Source organism: Macaca mulatta, chromosome 9 (assembly GCF_049350105.2).
Source record: "Macaca mulatta isolate MMU2019108-1 chromosome 9, T2T-MMU8v2.0, whole genome shotgun sequence".
Taxonomy (NCBI): domain Eukaryota; kingdom Metazoa; phylum Chordata; class Mammalia; order Primates; family Cercopithecidae; genus Macaca; species Macaca mulatta.
Window position 1 is genome coordinate 127235874 of NC_133414.1, and position 21996 is coordinate 127257869.

The 21996-nt window shown below is 35.2% G+C and overlaps 1 protein-coding gene across 4 annotated transcripts in view; it reads left to right on the forward strand.

The window, feature by feature from the left end:
• ATRNL1 (attractin like 1) overlaps positions 1-21996 on the forward strand; it is an 831070-nt gene that overhangs the window by 14242 nt on the left and 794832 nt on the right. For all 4 annotated transcript variants that reach the window (XM_002808513.4, XM_015148255.3, XM_015148256.3 and 1 more), the window contains exons 2-5: positions 12204-12287; positions 14038-14151; positions 19932-20060; positions 21373-21581. In XM_002808513.4, the coding sequence (XP_002808559.3) occupies positions 12204-12287; positions 14038-14151; positions 19932-20060; positions 21373-21581 (536 nt within the window). The remainder of the gene's footprint in view (positions 1-12203; positions 12288-14037; positions 14152-19931; positions 20061-21372; positions 21582-21996) is intronic.

Here is a 21996-nt window from a genome sequence, read left to right on the forward strand (position 1 = left end):
TCATGCCTGTCGCTCTCTAGTCTGAGGCTGCACATGGGTGACTCTGTAGTTCTGAGGTCTCAGAGGCAGCCCTGCTCCCATGGCCCTATTAGGCATTGCTCTAGCAAGTACTTTATGATGACTCTTGCTGTAGCATCGTTTCAAATCTACATTGAGGTAGCCACACCTCCACAACTTGTGCAGTCGGTGCACCTGCAGAATTGGCACCACATGGATGGAAACCACCAAGGCGTATTTCCTATACCTCCCAGAGCTGCAGCCAGAGACACACCCTGGTTTGCTTGAGCAGTGACTGGGGAGGTTAAGGGGAGCTGTGCCAGAATGCAGGGAGCAGATACTTGAGGCAGCACAGAGCAGTGAATGCTGAGGTCCCATAGATGCCTTTCTAGAAACTTTGATCTCAGGATCCTAGATGGGAGGGGCAGCCCAGAAGACCTCTGAAATGCCTTCAAGATCTCTTTCTATCTTGATGACTAGCACTTGACTTCCTTTTATCCATGCTAATCTCTTTATGCAAGGGTTACTTGGCCACACCCTTGCATGCTTCGCTTTTTTCTTTACATATGCAAACTATGACTTTTCCAAATCCTTACTTTCTGCTTCCCTTTTAATAATATGTTTTGTTTTTAAATCATTCTACCCTCTCGCATCTTTACTATATGCAGTTAAAAGTAGCCACGTAGCTCTTTCAATATTTTGCTTAGAAATTTCTTCCACCAGATATCTTAGTGAAGCAGTTACGTTTTCTGGGGCATATACCCTGGGGTTCATCATCATGCACCAGGAAAATTTAGGGCATGGACACATACAAGGGGTTTAGGAGTAGAGGTTTAATTGATAGAAGAGAAGAGAAAGAGAAACAGCTTCCTTTATAAAGGGAGGGGTCTCTGATTGGAAAGGACTGGCTGGTGGCAAATGTGCTGAGTTTTATAGTCCAGTTTGAGGAGGCGGTGTCTGATTTATGTAGGGGTCACAGATTGGTTCTATCAGGTATGACGTTTACTTAGTGCATGGGGAAGGCTGATTGCCCCACCCAAATCTTCTCATGCAAATGGACTTTGCAACTGATCAGGGCCATCTTGTCTGCTCCTTACAATACACGTGGCTGGCAGAGAAGAGAGGATGGAGCCGCCATTTTGAAAATGTCTAGTCCTTGGTTCCTGTCAGCATTCACGCATGCAAGTTCCCAGCTTGCAGGCTGCTCCTTGTTAGAAAATGATTTGGGGGCTGCTTTTCATTGAAAAGGAAAGCCTTACCAAGGACTCCCATGCCCTTGTTATCTAAGTAATTCCTTTCTAACTCCCATTATACTAGCTTATTGCTCTTAAATTCTGCCTTCCATGAAGCACTCAGATATGGGCACAATTCAGCTAAGTTATTTGCTGCTTCATATCAAGGATGGCTGTTACTCCAGTTTGCAATATCGCTTTCCTCATTTCTGTCTGAGGTCGCCTCAGAATTGCCTTTACTCTCCGCATTTCTACCAATATTCTGATCACAAGCACTAATGTAATCTCTACGAAGTTTTAGACTTTCCCTGAAGTTCTCTTCTGAGCCCTCATCAGAATCATCCTTAATGTTCTTTTCATGGCAATACAAGCTTTTTCTAGCCTTTTTCTCCAAAGTCTCCCAGCCTCTACTTATTACTGAGTTTCAAAGTGGCTTCCCTATTTTCAGATATTTGATAAAGTGACGTTCTATGCTTCAATACCAGTTTTTTGTCTTACTCAGTTTTGTGCTGCTATAACAGAATACTTGAGACCTAGTGATTTATAATGAATAAAAATTTATTGGCTTATGATTCTCTTGGGAAGTCCAAGATTGAGGGGCCAGAATTTGGCAAGAGCTTTCTTGTTGCATCATTTCATGACAGAAGAGCAAAGAGAGGGTGAAGAGAGAAAGAGAGGAGGGCAAGAGGGGGTGAACTTACCCTTTTATAAGGAATTAATTCCTGCAATAACAAAAGGCATTAATCCATTCATGAGGGCTATGCCCTTATGGCGTAATCACCTCTCATTTATCCCCACATCCCCACACTGTTGCACTGGGGATTAAGTTTTCAACACTTTTTTTGGGGGGCGGGCACATTCAAACCATAGCAGAGACTCTGGTTCATAATTAAATATGCTGTTTTAGGAGGCAATCAACTTGTTTTGGTTCAGCACACATGACCTAGCTCACTTTTCAAAAAACAATTAGAGCTTTACTGAGTTACAATTTACACCTCACCATATTCACCTTTTAAAGATGTACAGTTCACTTATGTTTAGCATATTCAGAGAGTGATACAGCCATCACCATTACCTAATTTTAGGCTGAAGAGCCAAATTATATAAACAAATTGGTATCTGTGACTTGTTAAAAAATAATTTCCAGGGTATCTTATATAGTCAGTATGAAATCAAACTAATCTATACTTTAGATGTATAAAAATGAATTTTTATAATGATGTTTTATTATAACATCATTATTATATCAGTATTTTACCATCCTGAGTTATCAAAGCATATTATAATTTCCAAAAATGTGGAAATAAATTGAGGTAGGCAAAACTTTAAGATGGCCCTTTTGACTTTTATCCCTGGTATTACTGTTATGATTATGTTATGTCATTTGTCAAAAGGGAGATTATCTGGGTTTTCTTACTCTAATCACATGAGCCCTTTAAAAGCAGAGCGTTTCCCCTGGGTGCTAGCAGAAGAGGAAGCTAAAGACTCAAAGCGTAAACTGGATTTGACATGCTAATGCTGGTTTGAAGATGGAGGGAGCCATGCCTGAAAGTACTAGAGAAAGTGGCCACTTGGTGCTGAGAGCAAGCCCTGGTCAGCAACTGGCAAGAAAGTTGGGACCTCATTCATACAACTGGAAGGAACTGAATTCTACCAGCCGTGAATAAGCCTGGAAGTGGATGCTTTTCTGGAGCCTCTGGATAACAGCCTAGCTCAGCTAACACCCATCTGAGTCTGTAGGGACTTCTGTCCTATAGAACTGTGAGATAATAAATGGATGTTCTTTTAAATTTCTATGTTTATGGTAATTTGTTACCAGCAGTAAAAACAAATTTAGGGGCATATTTAGCAACAAATCATTGAGAAAAGTTATTCTGGCTGAATTTCAGTCAATGATATTAAGTTACCAGAAAATTAATTATTTAAACGTGATGGTCAATTGAGTTTTATTATCTTTTACAGTAATAATACAAGGTGATTGTGATTTATTAATTTAAGCTTTTTATAACACCTTGTGTACCTGTCTTTGATTTCTTTGGTCTGCCATGAATGATTAGAATTAATGCTCAAAATGTTTGGTATAAGGTTACTAATTGCTGTCTGGATCCATGAAAGGAAGATGCTCTGGCATTTTAGATAGTGATTTATTTGACCCTATCTGATGCACAGTATACTTCCAGTCTACCATTTGAGCCAAAAAGGGAAAAGGAGAAATGTTTTACAGATAGCATAAAGTTATGAAATGATCAGTAGATGTGATGCAGTTTAGCCAAAAGGGGAAGAGATTGATCTTGTCATTAGATAGTAGATTAATTTGAAAATAATGATTACCATGTGCAAGAGAAGTACTCCATGATTAAAAAATGTTCGAGTTGTATAGTTATCTCAGTAGCTTAAGGGAATGTTGAGGAAAAATGTATTAATGAGCTGGAATCTTATTTGGAAATGTCCTAGTTAGAATTATAGAGCTCAGAATTAGCTGATGTTTTAGTCCATTTGTATTACTATGAAGGAATACTTGAGGCTGGATACTGGATAATGTGTAAAGTAAAAAGATTCGTTTGGCTCATGATTCCTCAGCATGTACAAGAAGTATGGCACCGGCATCTGCTTGTATTGCGGGGCTCAGGCTGCGTCTACTCGTGGCAGAAAGCAAATGGGAACTGGTGTCTGCAGAGATCATATGGCAGGAGAGGAAGCAAGGGGTGGGAGGGGCCAGGCTCTTTTTAATAACCAACTCTCTCAGGAACTAATAGAGCGAGAGCTCACTCTTTACTGTGAGGATGGCACCAAGCCATTCATGAAGGATCTGCCTGCATGATTCAAACACTTCTGGGTAGGCCTCACCTCTGACATTGGGGATCAAATTTCAGTGTAAGGTTTGGAGGAGTCATGTATTCAAACCATAGCGGTTGAGAATTAGACCTCAAAGTCAGATAGATAATGGTTAAAATGTCAGCTATATCAATACTGAATTGGAGAACATGATTTTCTTGTGTGGCCGTAATGGGCTAATACTTCACCTCAAAATTAAATTACCCACTCATTTATGGGCCAAGTTAGGCAACTGCTGGTCTGTATTGCGGGTAGGACAGCAGTAGTGGAATATAGTAGTCAGAATGCATTTCCTGTGCCTAGAATAGTCCTGGGCAACAGCGTGAGACTCCGTCTCAAAAAAAAAAAAAAAAAAAAAAAAGAAGTTAGGAAAAACAGTCCCATTTACAGTAGCATCAAAACAAACAAACAAACAAAACCTTACGATAAGTTTAACCAAAGAGGTAAAAGATCTATATGTAGAAAACTAGAAAACATTAATGAAAGAAATTGAAGATGACACAAATAGATACTTTGTGTATTCATGAAGTGAAAGAATATTGTTAAAATGTCCACATTACCCAAAGTGATACACAGATTCTATGCAATCCTATCAAAATAGAAATATAAAAAAAATCCTATAATTTGTTTGAAACCACAAAAGACCCCAAATAGCTAAAGCAATGTTGAGCAAAAAGAACAAAGCTAGAGGCATTACACTACCTGATTTGTCTTTAAAAAGTTAATGGAAAATGTGTATTATGAAAAATCTGCATGGATTTCAAATTTTTTTTTGCACCAAAATAAACTCATACCAAATTGTTGTAACAATGGGATCAAGTTTGAGACACTAAGGAGGATAAGACATTGGTTTGAAAAGAGCCCCTGTCAGAGCAACATAAATTCTGCTAAAGTTGAAGCGAGAGCAAACATCAAATTATTTGGTGAAGCTTGGGTGGAAGAAGGTGAAATTATTGATGCTTTGTGAAAAGTTTATGAGGACAGTGCCCGAAAGAAATCAGCAGTTTACAAATGGGTAACTCATTTTAAGAAGGGATGATACGATGTTGAAGATGAAGCCTGCAGCAGCAGACTATTCACATCAGTTTGTGAGGAAAAAATCATCTTGTTCATTCTTTAATTGAAGAGGACTGATGTTTGACAGCAGAAACAATAGCCAACACCATAGACATCTCAATTAATTCAACTTAATTCTGAATGCAAATTAAAGTTGACCAAACTTTCCACTCTATTGGTGCCAAAACCACTCGGACCAGATTAGTTACAGATAAGAGCAGAGGTTTTAGTGGAAATTATAAACAAGTGGGATCAAGATCCTGAAGTATTTCTTTGAAGAATTGTAATAGGTGAAACATGACTTTACCACTACAATTCTGAAGACAAAGCACAATCAAAGCAATGGCTATCAGGAGGTAGAAGGGGTTCAGTCAAAGCAAAAGTAGACTTGGCCCCATGATTGTGGTTTGGCTGTGTCCCTACTCAAATCTCATCTTGAATTCTCGCATGTTATGGGAGGGATCTGGTGGGAGGTAATTGAATCATGGGGCCATGTGGTTCTCATGATAGTGAATAAGTCTCATGAGATCTGATGGTTTTATAAAGAGGAGTTCCCCTGCACAAGCTCTCTCTGCCTGCTGCCATCCATGTAAGACATGACCTGCTCATTCTTGCCTTCCACCATGATTGTGAGTCCTCCCCAGCCATGTGTAACTGTAAGTCCATTAAACCTCTTTCTTTTGTAAATTGCCCAGTCTCGGGTATGTCTTTATCAGCAGTATGAAAATGGACGCTAATACACTAATCTTAAAATGTTTTCTCAGGGCACCTGTTTTTCTTCAGTTAATAATGTAAACAAGACTGCATTGACATGGTTAAATTCACAGGACCTTCAGCTCTTTAGGGATGGACTAAATGACTGATATCATTGCTTACAAAAGCTTCTTGACTTTGATGGAACTTATGTTGAGAAATAAAGTTTATATTTTTTATTTTTATCCGTTTATTTTTTCATGAACTTTTAAAGTCATCTCATAGTTATTAAAACGGCATGATACCTACATAAAAACAAATTGTCCAATGGAACAGGATAGAGAGCCCAGAAATAAATTCATACATCTACAGTCCACTGATTTTCAGCAGAGGCTCGAGGAATACACATTGGGGAAAGGACAGTCTTGTCAATAAATGATTCTAAAAAACTAGGTTTCCAAATGTACAAGAATGAAATTGAACCCTTATCCCTTATACAAGAATCAACTCAAAATGGATTAAAGATATAAATGGAAGATCTGAAACTAAAACTACTAGAAGGAAGTATAGGAGAAAAGCTATGACTTGGGTCTGAGCAATGACTTCTTGCATGATTCGAAAAGCACAGGCAGCAAAAGCAAAAATAGACAAATGGTATTGAATCAAAAAGCTTCTATACACCAAAGGAAATAACAGAGTGAAGAGACAACCCACACACTGAGAGAAAATATTTGCAAATCATACATCAGATAAGGGACTCATACCCAAGACATAAAAGGAACTCAAATCAATAGCAAGAAAACAAATTATCGTATTTAAACATGGGCAAAGAATCTGAATAGATATTTTTCAAAAGAAAACATACAAAAGGCCAACACATATATGAAAAAATGCTCAACATTATCGATCATCAGGGAAATGCAGATCAAAACCACAATGGGATGTCATCTCATACTTCTTAAAATGGCTCTTATAAAAAAGATGAAAGATAACAAGTGTTGGTGAGGATATGGCAAAAAGGGAACTTTTGTACACTGTTGGCAGGAAGTAAATTAGTACAACCATTTTGAAAAACAGTATGGAGGTTCGTCAAAAAACTGAAAATAGAATTACCATATGATCCAGCAGTCTGGGTATATATCCAAAGGAATTGAAATCAGTATGTTGGAGAGATGTTTGTGTTCACATGTTCATTGCAGCATTATTCATAATAGCCAATATTGGGAAACAACCTAAGTGCCCACCAAGGGATCAATGGATTAAAAAAAGAGGTATATATACATAATGAAATAGTATTCAGCCTATAAAGGGACAAAATCCTGTCATTTGTGACAACATAAATAAAACTAGAGGCCATTAGGCTATGCAAAATAAGCTAGACTTAGAAAGACAATTATTACCTGATCTCACTTAAATGTGAAATCCAAAAATTTGAATCAATCGAAGTAGAGAGTAGAATGGTGGTTACCAGAAGCTGCGGGTGGTGGTCGGTTGGGCAGGGAAAGGAAAAATATTGGTCAAAGGGTGCAAAGTTTCAATTAGGAAGAATAAGTGTTCTATTATTCTGTTGTTTTATTGTACAATGAAATGACTAATGTTACTGATTATGCATTGTATATTTCACATACTACATTGCTAATAGAGTGGATTTTAAATATTTTTGCTGCAAAAAATATGTGTGTGAGGTGATGGATACGTTAATTAGCCTGATCTGCTCAATCTGCAATATATACATGTATTGAAGCATCACATTTTACCCCATGAATATATACAATTATTATTTGTCAATAAAGATGAAATAAAAAATAAAAAGGAATAAGCTGATAAATAGTATTTTAACTAGAAAGCCTGTTTTAAAAAAGATTTTTGTGTGAAAAAGGCTTACAAAAGCCGCCCTGCATAAAGACTATCCCTGAGTGGATTTGACTATTCCTTCTAGGCTGGTTATGCCAGGACTAAACCTATATTCTGTGATAAACAGGATTTATTGTTTCAGAGATTTTGTAATATTAAAACTGTCACACTTTCTTATTTTTATAATGTGTTAAATTATATATCCATAGTCAGGATACACAACAACATCCCACTAGATTTAATTTTAGTACTGTCTAATATTTGTGCTGGTTTTCCTGCATTTATTAATGGCAAACCTTGTATTATAAACAGCCCAGCATGCTTTTAATTAAGGACTCTGCATTAGGCACTTTCAGCTAGAAAGAGATATTGACAAGGCATATGGATATGTGGCAGGCATCTAGACAAGTGATTGGCAAACTTTTTCTGTAAAGGGCCAGATAGGAGATATTTTAGGCTTTGTTGGCCAGATGGTCTCTGTTGCCAGTACTAAACTCTGTCCTTGTAGTGTGTTAGCAATCTTAGATAATATTTAAACAAACTAGTGTAGTTGTGTTCCAATAAAACTTCATTTACACAAACAGACAGTAGGCTAGTAGTGTATGTAGTACTGATCTAGATGAATAAGTCAATATGGTTCTCAGTTCAAGAGGAATGATAGAAAGTTTTAAAACAGTTGTTTGAAACTTAGAATGCATTTTAGAAATAATATTAGAAATAGTAGTTATGTAAGAGCCTATTTTACTTTTTGTAGGGAGTTGAACTATGTGCTACCTAATTTCTGGAGAGCGCCACACAATTGGAATGTAAGGGTATTAGGAGTAAGAAGTAAAAAAAGGAAATAGAAAACTAGGTGTTTATTGTTAGAGTATGGTCCTGGAGTGCAAGACTTATGAATTTTAGAAGGACAGTTCTAGATTGTGAAGAGGTCCAACTTATGTAATGGGAATGCTTTGCCCAAGTGGCATGCAGGCGAAGTTTAAGAAGAGATCATGAAACTGCAGAAGGAGAATTGTTATTTATTACAGAAGTAGCAGGAGATTTTTCCCCTTTACACATGTCTTGGTGGTGAGAAGGAATTTTCCATTTCTTTTACCTTGATTGGTGACATCCTCCCATGCTTCCAGTGGACTGGAATTGGCAAAGAGGAAACCTTTTTGTAGTAAGTGGAGGAAAAGGTGGGCTCTTGGTAGGATCTTTAGTGCTAAGGATGAGGAATTCGGGGATTGTGCTGAGTAGTTTCCTTTTAAGTTTGGGAAATTGTACTACTGAAGTTGAATAGGATGGGACAGGGAGTGTAGTTTTCAGGTACTCCTATTGTTTAGCTTAGGTGGGGAGGCATAACAGTTCCTTCACATCACTTCTTATAAGAGGAGATAAGGATTACTGTGGTAACTCCTACAATATATGTTTCTTTGGAGGAGTGGGGATATGTATTTTTAATTTTTGTGGGTACAGAGTAGGTGTATATGTTTATGGGGTATGTGGGATATTTTGATACAGTCATGCAACACATAATGATCACATCATGGAAGGTAGGGTATTTATCTCAAGCATTTAACCTTTGTGTTACAAATAATCCAATTATACTATCAGTTATTTTAAAATGTACAATTAAATTATTATTGACTATAGTCACCCTGTTGAGCTTTCAAATACTACTCTTATTCATTCATTCATTCTATTTTTTTTGTACCTCTTAACCATCCCTACCTCCTCCTCACTTTACCACTACCCTTCCCAGCCTGTGATAACCATCTTCCTACTCTGTATCTCCATGGATTCAATTGTTTTGCTTTTAGATCCCACAAATCAGTGAGAACATACAATGTTTTTCTTTCTGTGCCTGGCTTATTTCATGAAACATAATGACATCCAGTTCCATCCATTTTGTTGCAAATGACTGAATCACACTATTTTTATGACTGAATAGTAATTGATTGTGTATATGTACCACATTTCTTTATCTGTTCATCTGTTGATGGACCCATGGGTTGCTTCCAAATCTTGGCTATTGTGAACAGAGCTACAACAAACATGGGAGTGCAGATATTTCAGTATATCGATTTCCTTTCTTTCAAGTATATACCCAAAAGTGGATTGCTGAATTGTATGTTAGTTAAATTTTAACTTTTATGAGGAACCTCCAAAGTGTTCTCCATAGTGGTTGTACTGATTTACATTCCCACCAACAGTGTAAGAGGGTTCCCTTTTCTCCATATCCTCAACTGCATTTCTTATTACCCATCTTTTGGATATAAGCCGTTTTAACTGGGGTCAGATGGTATCTCAATTGTAGTGTTGCTTTTCATTTCTGTGATGATCAGTGATGTTGAGCACCTTTTCATACATGTGTTTGAAATTTGTATGTCTTCTTTTGAGAAATGTCTATTCAAACCTTTAGCCCATTTTTAAAATTGGATTGTTGTTTTTTTTTTCCTGTTGAGTTGTTTTGAGCATCCTATATATTCTGGTTATTAATCCTTTGTCAGATGGGTAGTTTGTAAATATTTTCTTCCATTCTGTGGGTTGTCTCTTCATGTTGCTGTTTCCTTTGCTGTGCAGAAGCTTTTTAACTTGATGTGATCCCATTTGTCCATTTTTGCTTTGGTTGTCTGTGCTTGTGGGTTATTCCTCAAGAAATCTTTGCCCAGTCCAATATCCTGGAGAGTTTCCCCAGTGTTTTCTTGTCGTAGTTTCATATGCTGAATTGTCTTTTATTATGCTAGACATTTTATTTCAAAATTACTGATAGAAATAATTTGAGGCCCAGGATAATGTTATCTTTCTTTAGAGAGTATCATGTATCTTCTGTTAGGATACTTGGCATATTGGCAGTTCTAGCAGCACCATAAGCCGATTTTAAGACTTGGGAGTTTTCTGTTGCTCAGTTGACTCATAGCTAACCTATAGTTGAGGTAAAGGCTGGTTAACTTCTGGTATACCATTTTTTAATAGCAAGTCATTATGTCCCAAGTCAAAGTGCCCTGTTGTTTCTTTGAGCCCCTATGTTTTGTGGGTTGTTGCTTCCAACTTTTGTCCTCCTCTCTCCTTGAGGCTACCAAGTGCACTCTCAATCTTTTGGCAGTGTCTTCTAAATAAGCAGATCTCTCAGAACAAAAGCATCTCTGAATGCCTGCCTCCTCTTAAAGAATTTGCAACTTCTGGATCTTGGCTTCGTACATTTTATCATTTTTTTACTTGTAAGATTTAAAAATTGTCCTTTAACTTTCAGTGGAGAGTTTTTCTGAATTACTGTACTTGGTATTAATATTATTGGAAGTGAAAAATCAGGGCAAGTTATTTAACTTGTTACTTAAAATGTGCTTCAGACTTCTCATCTATAACATGGAGTTACTAATTACTTACTATCTTATAGGGTTTTTGAGATTCTTAAATGGGACAACACATTGTGTGTTTATAGTGGTACCTGACATGTAGAAAATGCTCGTTATTATTACGTTTATTTGAGAATATAGGAATTTGTTTGTTGCTCTTCAAAGATTTTCTAAGCATCAATTAGCTACTTTATTACTGAAGTAATTTGCAGGGATTATGAAAGACATGCAGATGACATTAACACTGACATTTCTGTCAACCCTGATTTAGGTAAATTAAAGTTTTTCCCCCCTAATGTATTTAAGGCTCTATACTATAAGGCACATTTAATTTTATCTAAAAGTTGATAATGGTCCTGATATATATATGTGTGTGTGTATATGTATGTTTATGTGAATATGTAAAAACTGATTAGCTGTGATGTGTGTGTATATGCATATATAAGTATAGTATATAAATGTTAAATGGGAAGACATTTTAATTACTTAAAATATAGTCTCTTGATAAAATAATTGGGCTAGAAGTAAGAAAAACAATGAAATAGAATTGAGATTTTTGTTTTAAATATTTTTAATTTCTGAAAATAGAGAGTTTTTCCAAATATCTTTTTCTTTTTATCCATAAAATAGAAGATACAATTTTTTTTATTTGTCCTGTTTTAAAAATTGAGTTCTTGGACTAGATGTAATGTAGACAGGAGAAAATGATAATAAAAAATATATTTATAGAAGAACTCTTTTTAAAGTTTGGTGACACCTAGTTTAGCAATACCAGTGCATGAGGAAAAATATAGCTTACATGGTAATTCCCCAAAATGGGACATATGTATACTGTTTCTCTATTCTGTAGATTTGTATTTGATCTTCTTTCTTCTGCCTCAACCTAATTTTTGTGCAGATGAAGTTTAACTTATTCTGTTTTGCATCAACATTGATATATATTGATATATTAAGGTTTAAAGATATATTAAGGTTTAATGATATATTAAGGTTTAAAGAAATCCAAAATAAGTATCTTTTGAGATGCAGAGAAAAATACAGCACTTTGAAATTTTCCAAAGTTGTAAATAAATCCTCCTTTTTGAAAATTGTTATGTCCCATTCCTTTGCCTTAATGACTTTTAAATTTTCTTATCCTGCTATATGTCTTACAGTTAGTTTAAGGTAATTATTTTCATTATTTTGTTTTCTCTTCCAGGTTAACAGAACCTTCTGGATATTTAACAGATGGCCCAATTAACTATAAATATAAAACTAAATGTACATGGCTCATTGAAGGCTAGTAAGTATATAGTCTGGGTCAAATTAATGTATTTTATTCTTAAATGATAAAGGTGATCATATTAATGTCAAAGCATTAAAGTATAATTACTTTGTCATTTAGTTTATTTGTTTATTATTAGATAATATTTACAACTTCTAGACATCACATTTAATGTAAATTAGACTACCTCTTCACTTGTGACAATAGTTTAATTTTTATATATATTTTGTTTTTGAGTTATACTACTGTGGTATTAAATTCAGTAGGCATTTTTTGGGTTTATTTTGAACATCTTGTTATGAAATTTGAAGACTTCATAGAAATTTAAAAAATATTTCATGCTGAGTTATGCTATTGATATCATTTAGCATTTTAGTTTTTTTTTTTTTTTTTTTTTTGAGACGGAGTCTCGCTCTGTCGCCCAGGCTGGAGTGCAGTGGCCGGATCTCAGCTCACTACAAGCTCCGCCTCCCGAGTTTACGCCATTCTCCTACCTCAGCCTCCTGAGTAGCTGGGACTACATTAGCTGGGACTACGCCCGGCTAGTTTTTTGTATTTTTTAGTAGAGGCGGGGTTTCACCGTGTTAGCCAGGATGATCTCGATCTCCTGACCTCTGATCCGCCCGTCTCGGCCTTCCAAAGTGCTGGGATTACAGGCTTGAGCCACCGCGCCCGGCCGCATTTTAGTTCTAAGAGTATTTTTAAAAGAACATTTTGTAGAAGAGAGAGTTAATTATTCATTTAGAGGTATTTTCAGTAATTAGGGCTTGAAACAGAATCTATCTATTTAAGTGTATTGTGAGTGGAGCATAAAAGAATAGATATGAATTATTTTTGAACTGTTTTATAATTTCTAAAGAGTATATTTGGAAAATTTTTTATTTAAATTTTTCTAACTTAAACGCTGTTCATTCTCTGCTGTGCACCTATAGTTAAATTTTATTTGTCAACATTATATCACATTGAGAATTTTGATTAAAATTTAAATAGTTTTTTAGTGCCTCCATTTAAGGGTTCTGTAAAAATAAGAATAGTGGCTTCTTGAGTGTTGATTTTTAAAAATCAACTTTATTTAAGTACCATTTGCATACAACAAAATGCACCCATTTTAAGTGTACAGTTCCACAAGGTTTCAGTGATGTATACAGTTCTATGTAACCTCTACCTTAAATCAAGACATAGAATTTTTTCTTATTTTTTGAGACAGAGTCTCACTCTGTTACCCAAGCTGGAGTGCAGTGTTGTGATCTCGGCTCACTGCAGCCTCTGCCTCCTGAGTTCAAACAGTTCTCCTGCCTCAGCCTCCCGAGTAGCTGGGACTTCTGGCGTGTGCTGCCATGCCCAGCTAATTTTTGTATTTTCAGTAGAGACAGGTTTACCATGTTGGCCAGGATGGTCTTGATCTGACCTCGTGATCCACCTGCCTCGGCCTCCCAAAGTGCTGGGATTGCAGGCAAGAGCCACCGCGCTTGGCTGAACATTTTTTATTGACTACATTTTAAGAAAATAATGATACATACATATGTCCTGTTAATAGATTTTGAAAGTTACGTTGTATTTGTACAAATTAGATATGATGGCTTATCAATCTTTCACCCTGATGATATAAGGATTTATAGCAAAATTATCTGTAAACATTTCTAATAAAATAGTGTATCTAAAGTTTCTTCACTCTGTGCTTTGTATTTTTATATAATAAATATTATGTATTTATTCACTCTGTGCTTTGTATATTTTTATTTTAAAAATATTTCATATTCATTTTCAGTCCAAATGCAGTGTTAAGATTAAGATTCAATCATTTTGCTACAGAATGTAGCTGGGATCATATGTATGTTTATGATGGAGATTCAATATATGCACCTTTAATAGCTGTACTTAGGTGAGTAATTATATTTAATCAGTTGCAGAAAAGTGACTGTATAATTCCTTAACTTTAAATATATATTGATATGTACTGCAAAATAAATTTAGTAAAGGTATTGATAGTTACATTTCACAGATGATTATAATACTTTGTTATTTGCTGTAACTGTCAATTTAGGTAATAATTATGTAAATATTGATATAACACATAAGTACTATATTGGAAATATAGATTTCTTTCTAAATATTTTTTATTCTCATTGTATTTAGTTTATTCTTTTAAAGTGGATTGAATATGTTTTCAGAACTATCTATTTGGATATATTAGAGTGAGTTCCAGCTGACAAATGAATAGATGTTTTTTTTTTTCAATAGTTGTCTTTTTATTTTAGTGAAATGGTAAAATTTTAAATTCTGCATAAAAGAGTTAAGTTACGCTTTGTGCAATGGTTAATAAAGATGGAGTTTCTACCAATTCTGAAAATACGAGAATTTTGTTTGCTTCAAAATATTTTATTGTTAGTAGTATGGTAGATTATTAATTTTAAAATTATAGCATTGTATCAATTTAAAAATCTTACGTGTGTTTATTATAAAAAGTTTCAGGAATAGGAGAAAATCTATTAGACACAGAAAAAATTATGAACATGTAGTATAGATTTTGTATACAATTTAACATGATTGTTAAGTTACTCATATTATTTACTTTTGCTATTTATACAGTATCTCTTATATGTTCTGTCGTTGAAAATTTAAGTATGGATAAAAGCTTATTGGTCCCTTCAAAATTTTTTCTTTCCAATTTTTCTTTTTACTTTTCATGTGGCAAATGTTCTATTTCATTCCATTCTAATACCTTTTATTTTGTTCTATTTTATCAGGAATGTGAATTATTATTTTGGACAAAAATGTAAGGACTTGTATTTCCTTAGGAGCTTAGGTACTTTTTCTGTGATATTGCTATTGCTTAAATTTTTGAGTTGTTTGAACATTAGAAAAGGGATAGCCATAAGCAGTCCTTCATCTAAGGACAATAGAGAGAAAATAGAGTGGAGCCTTGCAAATAATTAGGTTGTAAGACAATTTATTGTAACAATTAAATTTGATCCTCAGTTCATACATTTATTTTTAGCAATTTAAACATCACTTTGCTATCTTAACTCTATTTTTATGATACCGTTGGCTGACCATCATTTAGGTGTGTGCCTGTTCATTTGTTTATCTAGTAATTCTAATTACTTTGTATTAATACTCATCCATTAGCATTCTTACCAACACTTTCTTGTTACTAAAGGAAGATAATTAGCAGGTGGGATTTAGTATATGGCTGTGAAGATGGAATTAGTGATTTCTCATTAGCAAGTGTTCTTGTTAGCCCTCCTAAGGGAAATGGAAAACTCATGTTTATTGATATTGAATATCCACTTGATGTTAAGCACTAGGCTAGGCAGTTTAAATGTCATCTAATCCTCACAAATATCTTGTTGGGGAAGTACTAAGTACTATTATCCCCATTTTACAGTTGAGAAAATTGACATTCGAGAAGTTATTTGCTTCTAATAGATGGTAGAGCTAGGATTAGGACTTGAATTTCAGTCTCCTGATTTAAAAGCGTATGCTGTTTGTACTTCATCTTGCTAAGAATTCAGAATCTAATATGTTTGAATTATTTCAATTGTATAAATATTTATTACTCAACACTTAATTCCAGAGACTGTCACAGGCTTAGAGTACATAGTAAGGAAGAAGGCATAGCTATTGCAGTGACCTTAGATACCAACTACCTGCAGTTGGGCTAGAACAGATTTCCGAGGTTAAGAGCACAGTCCTCTACAACAAGGGTCTCCTCTCCACCCCAGATCCCCTTACCAGTCCTTGGCCTGTTACGAACAGGGCTACACAGTAGGAAGTGAGTGGCAGGCAAGTGAGCAAAGCTTCATCTTTATTTACAGCTGCCCTCATTGCTTGCATTACTGCCTGAGCTCCGCCTCCTGTCAGATCAGCGGCGGCATCAGATTCTCATAGGAGTACAGGCCCTGTTGTGAACTGCGCATGTGAGGGATCTAGGTTGCTCATTCCTTGTGAGGATCTAATGCCTGATGATCTGTCACTGTCTCCCATCACCCCTAGATGGGATCATCTAGTTGCAGGAAATCAAGCTCAAGGCTTCCACTGATTCTACATTATGGTGGGTTGTATAATTATTTCATTACATATTACAATGTAATAATAATAGAAATAAAGTGCATAATAAACGTAATGTGCTTGAATTATCCCAAAATCATCCTCCCCCTGGTCTGTGCAAATTTTGTCTTCCATGAAACTGGTCCCTGGTTCCAAAAAGGTTGGGGACTGCTGCTCTATAACACTGCTGTCGTTTCAGACAATAGCTGCAAGCTTGGTGGTCCCCACCTACCCTGACCATCTGGCTACATATTTAGGGGTTCCTACTCTCTCCAAAAATTTTGTAATTCACTAGAATTATCATAGAACTCAGGAAAGTTCTACACTTATGACTATAGTTTTATCATAAAGGATAGAAATCAGAGCCAGCCAAATAAAGAGATGCATAGAGTGAGGTCTAGGAGGATCATAAATGCAAAGCTTCTGGGTCCTCAGAATGTGTTAGCCACCCAGCACATCAACATGTATCACCAACAAGGAAGCTCATCTGAGCTTCAGGTGTCCAGAGTTTTATTGAAGTTTCATTATGTACCCATGAGTGATTGAATCATTGGCCATGAGACTGAACTCAAATCTCTAGCCCCTCCCATCCCCTTCTCTCTTGGGAAGTTAGGCTAATACCATATGGCGCCAACACTTCCATCACATGGTTAGTGTTTCTGGAGTGGCCATCCCCTATTCTCAATTATATCTTTAGCTTAAATTAATTAGTGGCCCACCATGAGTGACCTCATTAGCATAAATTTTCAGGGCTCACCGTGAATAGGAAGATACTCCTATCACTCAGGAAATTTCAGGAATTTAGAGGTTATATCCCAAGAACTGGGGACAAAAGCCAGCCAATTCTTTAGTATGCAGTAGTCCTGCATTAGTGGGGGTATGTAAACAGATTTTTCACACAGCCTAGTTAATGTTACAGTCAGGTTATGAAAGTACTACATAATTTCAAAATAAATAATCCTTCATGTTGACTTTCATCATAAGTAAAAGAATGAAGTAGGAGGGTCAAGTAGGACATTCTAGAGAGAGAAAAGCATATATACAAAGGTATAGACACATTAAAGAGCATTATATTTTAGTGCAATAGTAAAAAGTTTTGAGTAACTTTATTGTAGGAAATGTGAAGGATACGTAGGAGTCACATTCCTCCAAAACAGCAATCAGTGACATTTACTTAGTGCTCCTTTTGTGCCAGACAATGTGCAGGAGTTCTTTATAAGCATTAGTTTATTTAATCCTCAAAGTAACCTTTAGGTAGGTATTAATATTGCAATTTTACAAATGCAGAATTGAGACAGAATTGAGATTTTCTGTGAGTGGCCCAAAGGTTGCCTAGCTAGTAAGTCAGAAAATGAATCTAGGTTATGTAATTGTAGATCCTAATCCCTTAATCACTCTAATACTGCTTTCTTGTACACCACACTAAAGAAGTTGGACTTTTATTCTGTAGGCAAGACTTTTTAGAATCTGGAGAATGAATGAGAATGGAGAAGTGTTATTTTTTTTCACTGTGTGCCGGACAATTGTGTGTTGGATGTTGTGTTTGGAAAATCATATACAGTAATAATTTGAGGCCTAGAAAGATTATATTCTTGCAGAGACTACCTGGGGACAATAGCAATCCATATTCAATTCAATCCAAACTCAGATATTGGGGTGATTCATACCTCAGCTGCAGTGCAGTCCTTTGGAGGGCCTAACTTTAGGTAGTTTGCTTTTACTTCCAACCATTGAAATCTCAGTTCAACATGAAGGCCCTGGGTTTCGCTTGTTGTTTCCCTTACTCTGTGAAATCCTTGAAATCCTTACCACGCAGTTTTTTTTTAGCCCCTCAAGTCTTACCTCCAGCCTTGAAATCAGCAAATGCCAATAGGGTAAGTGGCCTCAATGCCTGGGCAGGCCTTCAAGCTGATTTTTTTGTTTTTATATAATTTGTCATTTTACTAGACTTCAGTTGGTCCAAATTTCCTGGTGTATTATACAATAAGTAGAAACTCTCTTTTATTTATTGTTTTAAAAATATTTGTAAAAAAAAAAAAAAACCAAACAGATCTATTCTTTTTTGTTTGTTTGTTTGTTTTTTTGAGATGGAGTCTTGCTTTTCACCAGGCTGGAGTGCAGTGGTGTGATCTTGGCTCACTGCAACCCCCTCCTCTTGGGTTCAAGCGATTCTCCTGCCCCAGCCTCCCCAGTAGCTGGGACTACAGGCGTGTGCCACTACGCCCACCTGATTTTTTTTGTATTTTTAGTAGAGATGGGGTTTCATTGTGTTGGCCAGGATGGTCTCAATCTCTTGACCTCATGATCTGCCCGCCTCCGCCTCCGCCTCCCAGAGTGCTGGGATTACAAGCGTAAGCCACTGCACCCAGCCCAGACCTATTCTTTTTATCACTTTCAGAGAGCTCTCAGAGACTAGCTGTATCTATTATAAAGATCTATTATTTTTAGTAATACCTTTATATAATTTTATTACAAGGAACAATATGTATGTATAACGAAGACTGGTGTCATAGGGTTTGTATTATTTTGAGAGTCTCATTTTAAAATCATTTGTTGCTTCACAAACATAACCTAGTAGATGTAATAATAATTACTAAAGCGTTAAATCAAGAATTGATTACTTTTTAACTTGTCTTTGAGAATGTATTTTCCAAATAAATTATTTGACTATAGTATTTCATTTATGTGTCAAATATGATTTGAATGGGGGAATTCAGTTCTTAGCGGTACCTAGACATAATTTTAACTCTTTCTAAAGGAATTCACTGTGTCGAGTTATGTAATTTGTTTGTTAGCAGCCTCTTTTCTTTCACCTATTGCATGTTTTCATGGATTTAGAGAGGCTAGAGCATAAAACTAAATGAAGATAGGTAATTTTTCTCATGAACAAGTAGTCTTAAAACGAAGTACAAGTTACTAGTTTAAAACTATTTTGTACATTTATATCTCCCCCACCCCAAATTTTTGTTTGTGTGCTTATGGGCTTATGTGAGCAATATTCGTTTTGGAATAGTAATATAATAGTAATATATTAATGCAATTTGCATAGGTATGCAAAATTAGAAAAACATAAAAGCATGTATTTTTAAATTTTTAAAAATATTTAATTTTAAATCACCTAGATAAATGTATTGGAAATGTACAGCTATAATTAGAATGTAATTGTAATTGCTTACCTGATGTAGAGTGTCTTCAGCTTCATCGGATTTTTAAACCAATCAGAATAAGTAAAGGTACAGGGTCACTTATTAGAGTAGCCAGGTGACTTTAAGTGAAGTTTTATATGAATTAAGGGAAAGAGTACCCTGTAGTATTATGACAGGATGGATAGCAGGACAAAAAGGAGAAAGGAGACATTGCCTTACAAATAATGATAAGAAAAAAAATGGGGTACAGTGGCATGAGAGTAGATTTTAGTGTATTGGCAGCAGTAGTAGAACTAATTTAATGAGAAATGGAGAGGAACTTCTTTCAGATTTATTCTGCTTTTAGTTGCCCATTCTGATGTACAAGCATTTCTGATCCTGGTAAGAATATTTCTGAGTAAATTTTATGTGCTTAACAGTCTTATGTCTATCTACACATACAATACTCAGTTTTGTTCTCTTTTAGTGGTTTGATAGTCCCTGAAATAAGGGGCAATGAAACTGTGCCTGAAGTTGTTACTACATCTGGCTATGCACTGTTACATTTTTTTAGCGATGCTGCATATAATCTAACTGGTTTCAACATTTTCTATTCGTAAGTATTTTTTTAAAAATTCTATGTTTTAATGATTCTTGTAATTCAACGTAAAAGAGTTTTTTTTGGTTTATTTTTGTTAATGTCTTATATACCAGAAGCAGACTACTGTGTAAAATTTCAAATTAGTATGTAGGATCCCTTCTTAAGTGACATAAAATCTTAATAGTATGCCACAAAATGTGATCTAAGCCTATAAGTTTGGTTGAAAATTAATTATGAAATTTACAATTGTTTGTTGGCAAGTGATTAAGTAAACAAATACTAGTGTAACTTTACTGGTAGTAACAGATGTGTGAGACTGCACAGAGTTGTGAACTGCCTTTCAGTGCTTTAAGGAATATCACTTGTAATTTGAAGAGGATTATGGGAGCTAAGTTTTTGTAGTCTCTATTGCAGAGACTGTACTGAATGCTGTACATACATTATGTCATTTAATTACCTTCAGTTCTGTCAGGTGGGTATATTTCCCATTTACACATGGGGAAATTGTGGCTTAAGAGATACATGGCTGTATACCACTATCTCCTCTAAAATAAGAAAAGTAATATTCATTGTGAATCTATTATATGCCTGACACTTTATAAACATTTTTATATCTAGAAGATTGAGGGTAAAGTAATGAGAGATGCTTTCAGATGCTTTCACAGGAATGGCTAGAGAGGAAGTCTATATATTATTTTTTTTCTTCAGAATGTAAAAATTGATAACCAGAGAATTTTTCACCAGAAATATTCTAAATATCTTTGAATTAACAATTTATTATGGAATTATTTATCTTACAATGTATCCAAGTATGTATGCAAGGGATAACAAATATATAGTAGAATATAATCAGTTAAAGAGTCTTAAAACTAAATATGATAAACATCCCTTTCCTTCCATAAGAGTGTACAGGGGATAGCATGCTCTTTAAATATTATACAGCCAAGTTATGTCTTGACTTCTCATATAGTTTTGAATATTCATGAATTTAATTTTTTTTATGTAAAATATACATTCAAAACATTTGAGTACTTAAGTCTTTACAAAACATTTTGCTTGGAACTGTACAGATCCTGCAGATGTTGAGCATGTAGTCATTACACATTTGGAGTCTTGGTATCAAAGTAAATCTGTTGAATAAACTAAGACCAACTGCAAATAAATACTAACAATTTCATAAGAGTAAGAGGATACAGAGTAAAGAATTACATTGTGAAATTGTGTTACATTTATAAGTACATAGGACACAGTATAAAAATTATGAAGTTTCTGATGTATCAACCGAAATTCTTTTTCAATTTGAATATATATGAATTATATTTTACAGAATCAATTCTTGTCCTAACAATTGCTCTGGTCATGGGAAGTGTACAACTAGTATCTCTGTTCCAAGTCAAGTATATTGTGATTGTGATAAATACTGGAAGGGTGAAGCTTGTGATATTCCTTACTGTAAAGCCAATTGCGGTAGTCCAGATCATGGTTACTGTGACCTAACGGGAGAAAAATTATGTGTCTGCAATGATAGTTGGCAAGGTAAGCACGTGTGTTGTGATGGCTTTTGAAACATTGATTCATATGTGTAATAGATTAATACAAATTCCACATTTATTTGTTTCGTTATAGTTTGCACACCCAAACCTCATGTATTTACTTTTATTTTTAGAATGTTCAGATTAATAATCAACTTCTTAATTTTTTTGTCACAAATAGAATTAATTGGCAGAGATTTTGTCTCCATACTACTTTGAAGACTAAACGAAGTGATATATGAAACTGAATTGTTAGGTGTGTGATCATTATGGTCTTCTGTAATTTGTTGTCGACTCTCCCCAAATTTGGTGACTTCACTGAATTTAATGTGGTGCATTCAAATTTGATTTATAAGGGTAATATAAATAGTATATTACAAAAATAAATGCCCATCTTACAAGGTACTGCAGTATATGAA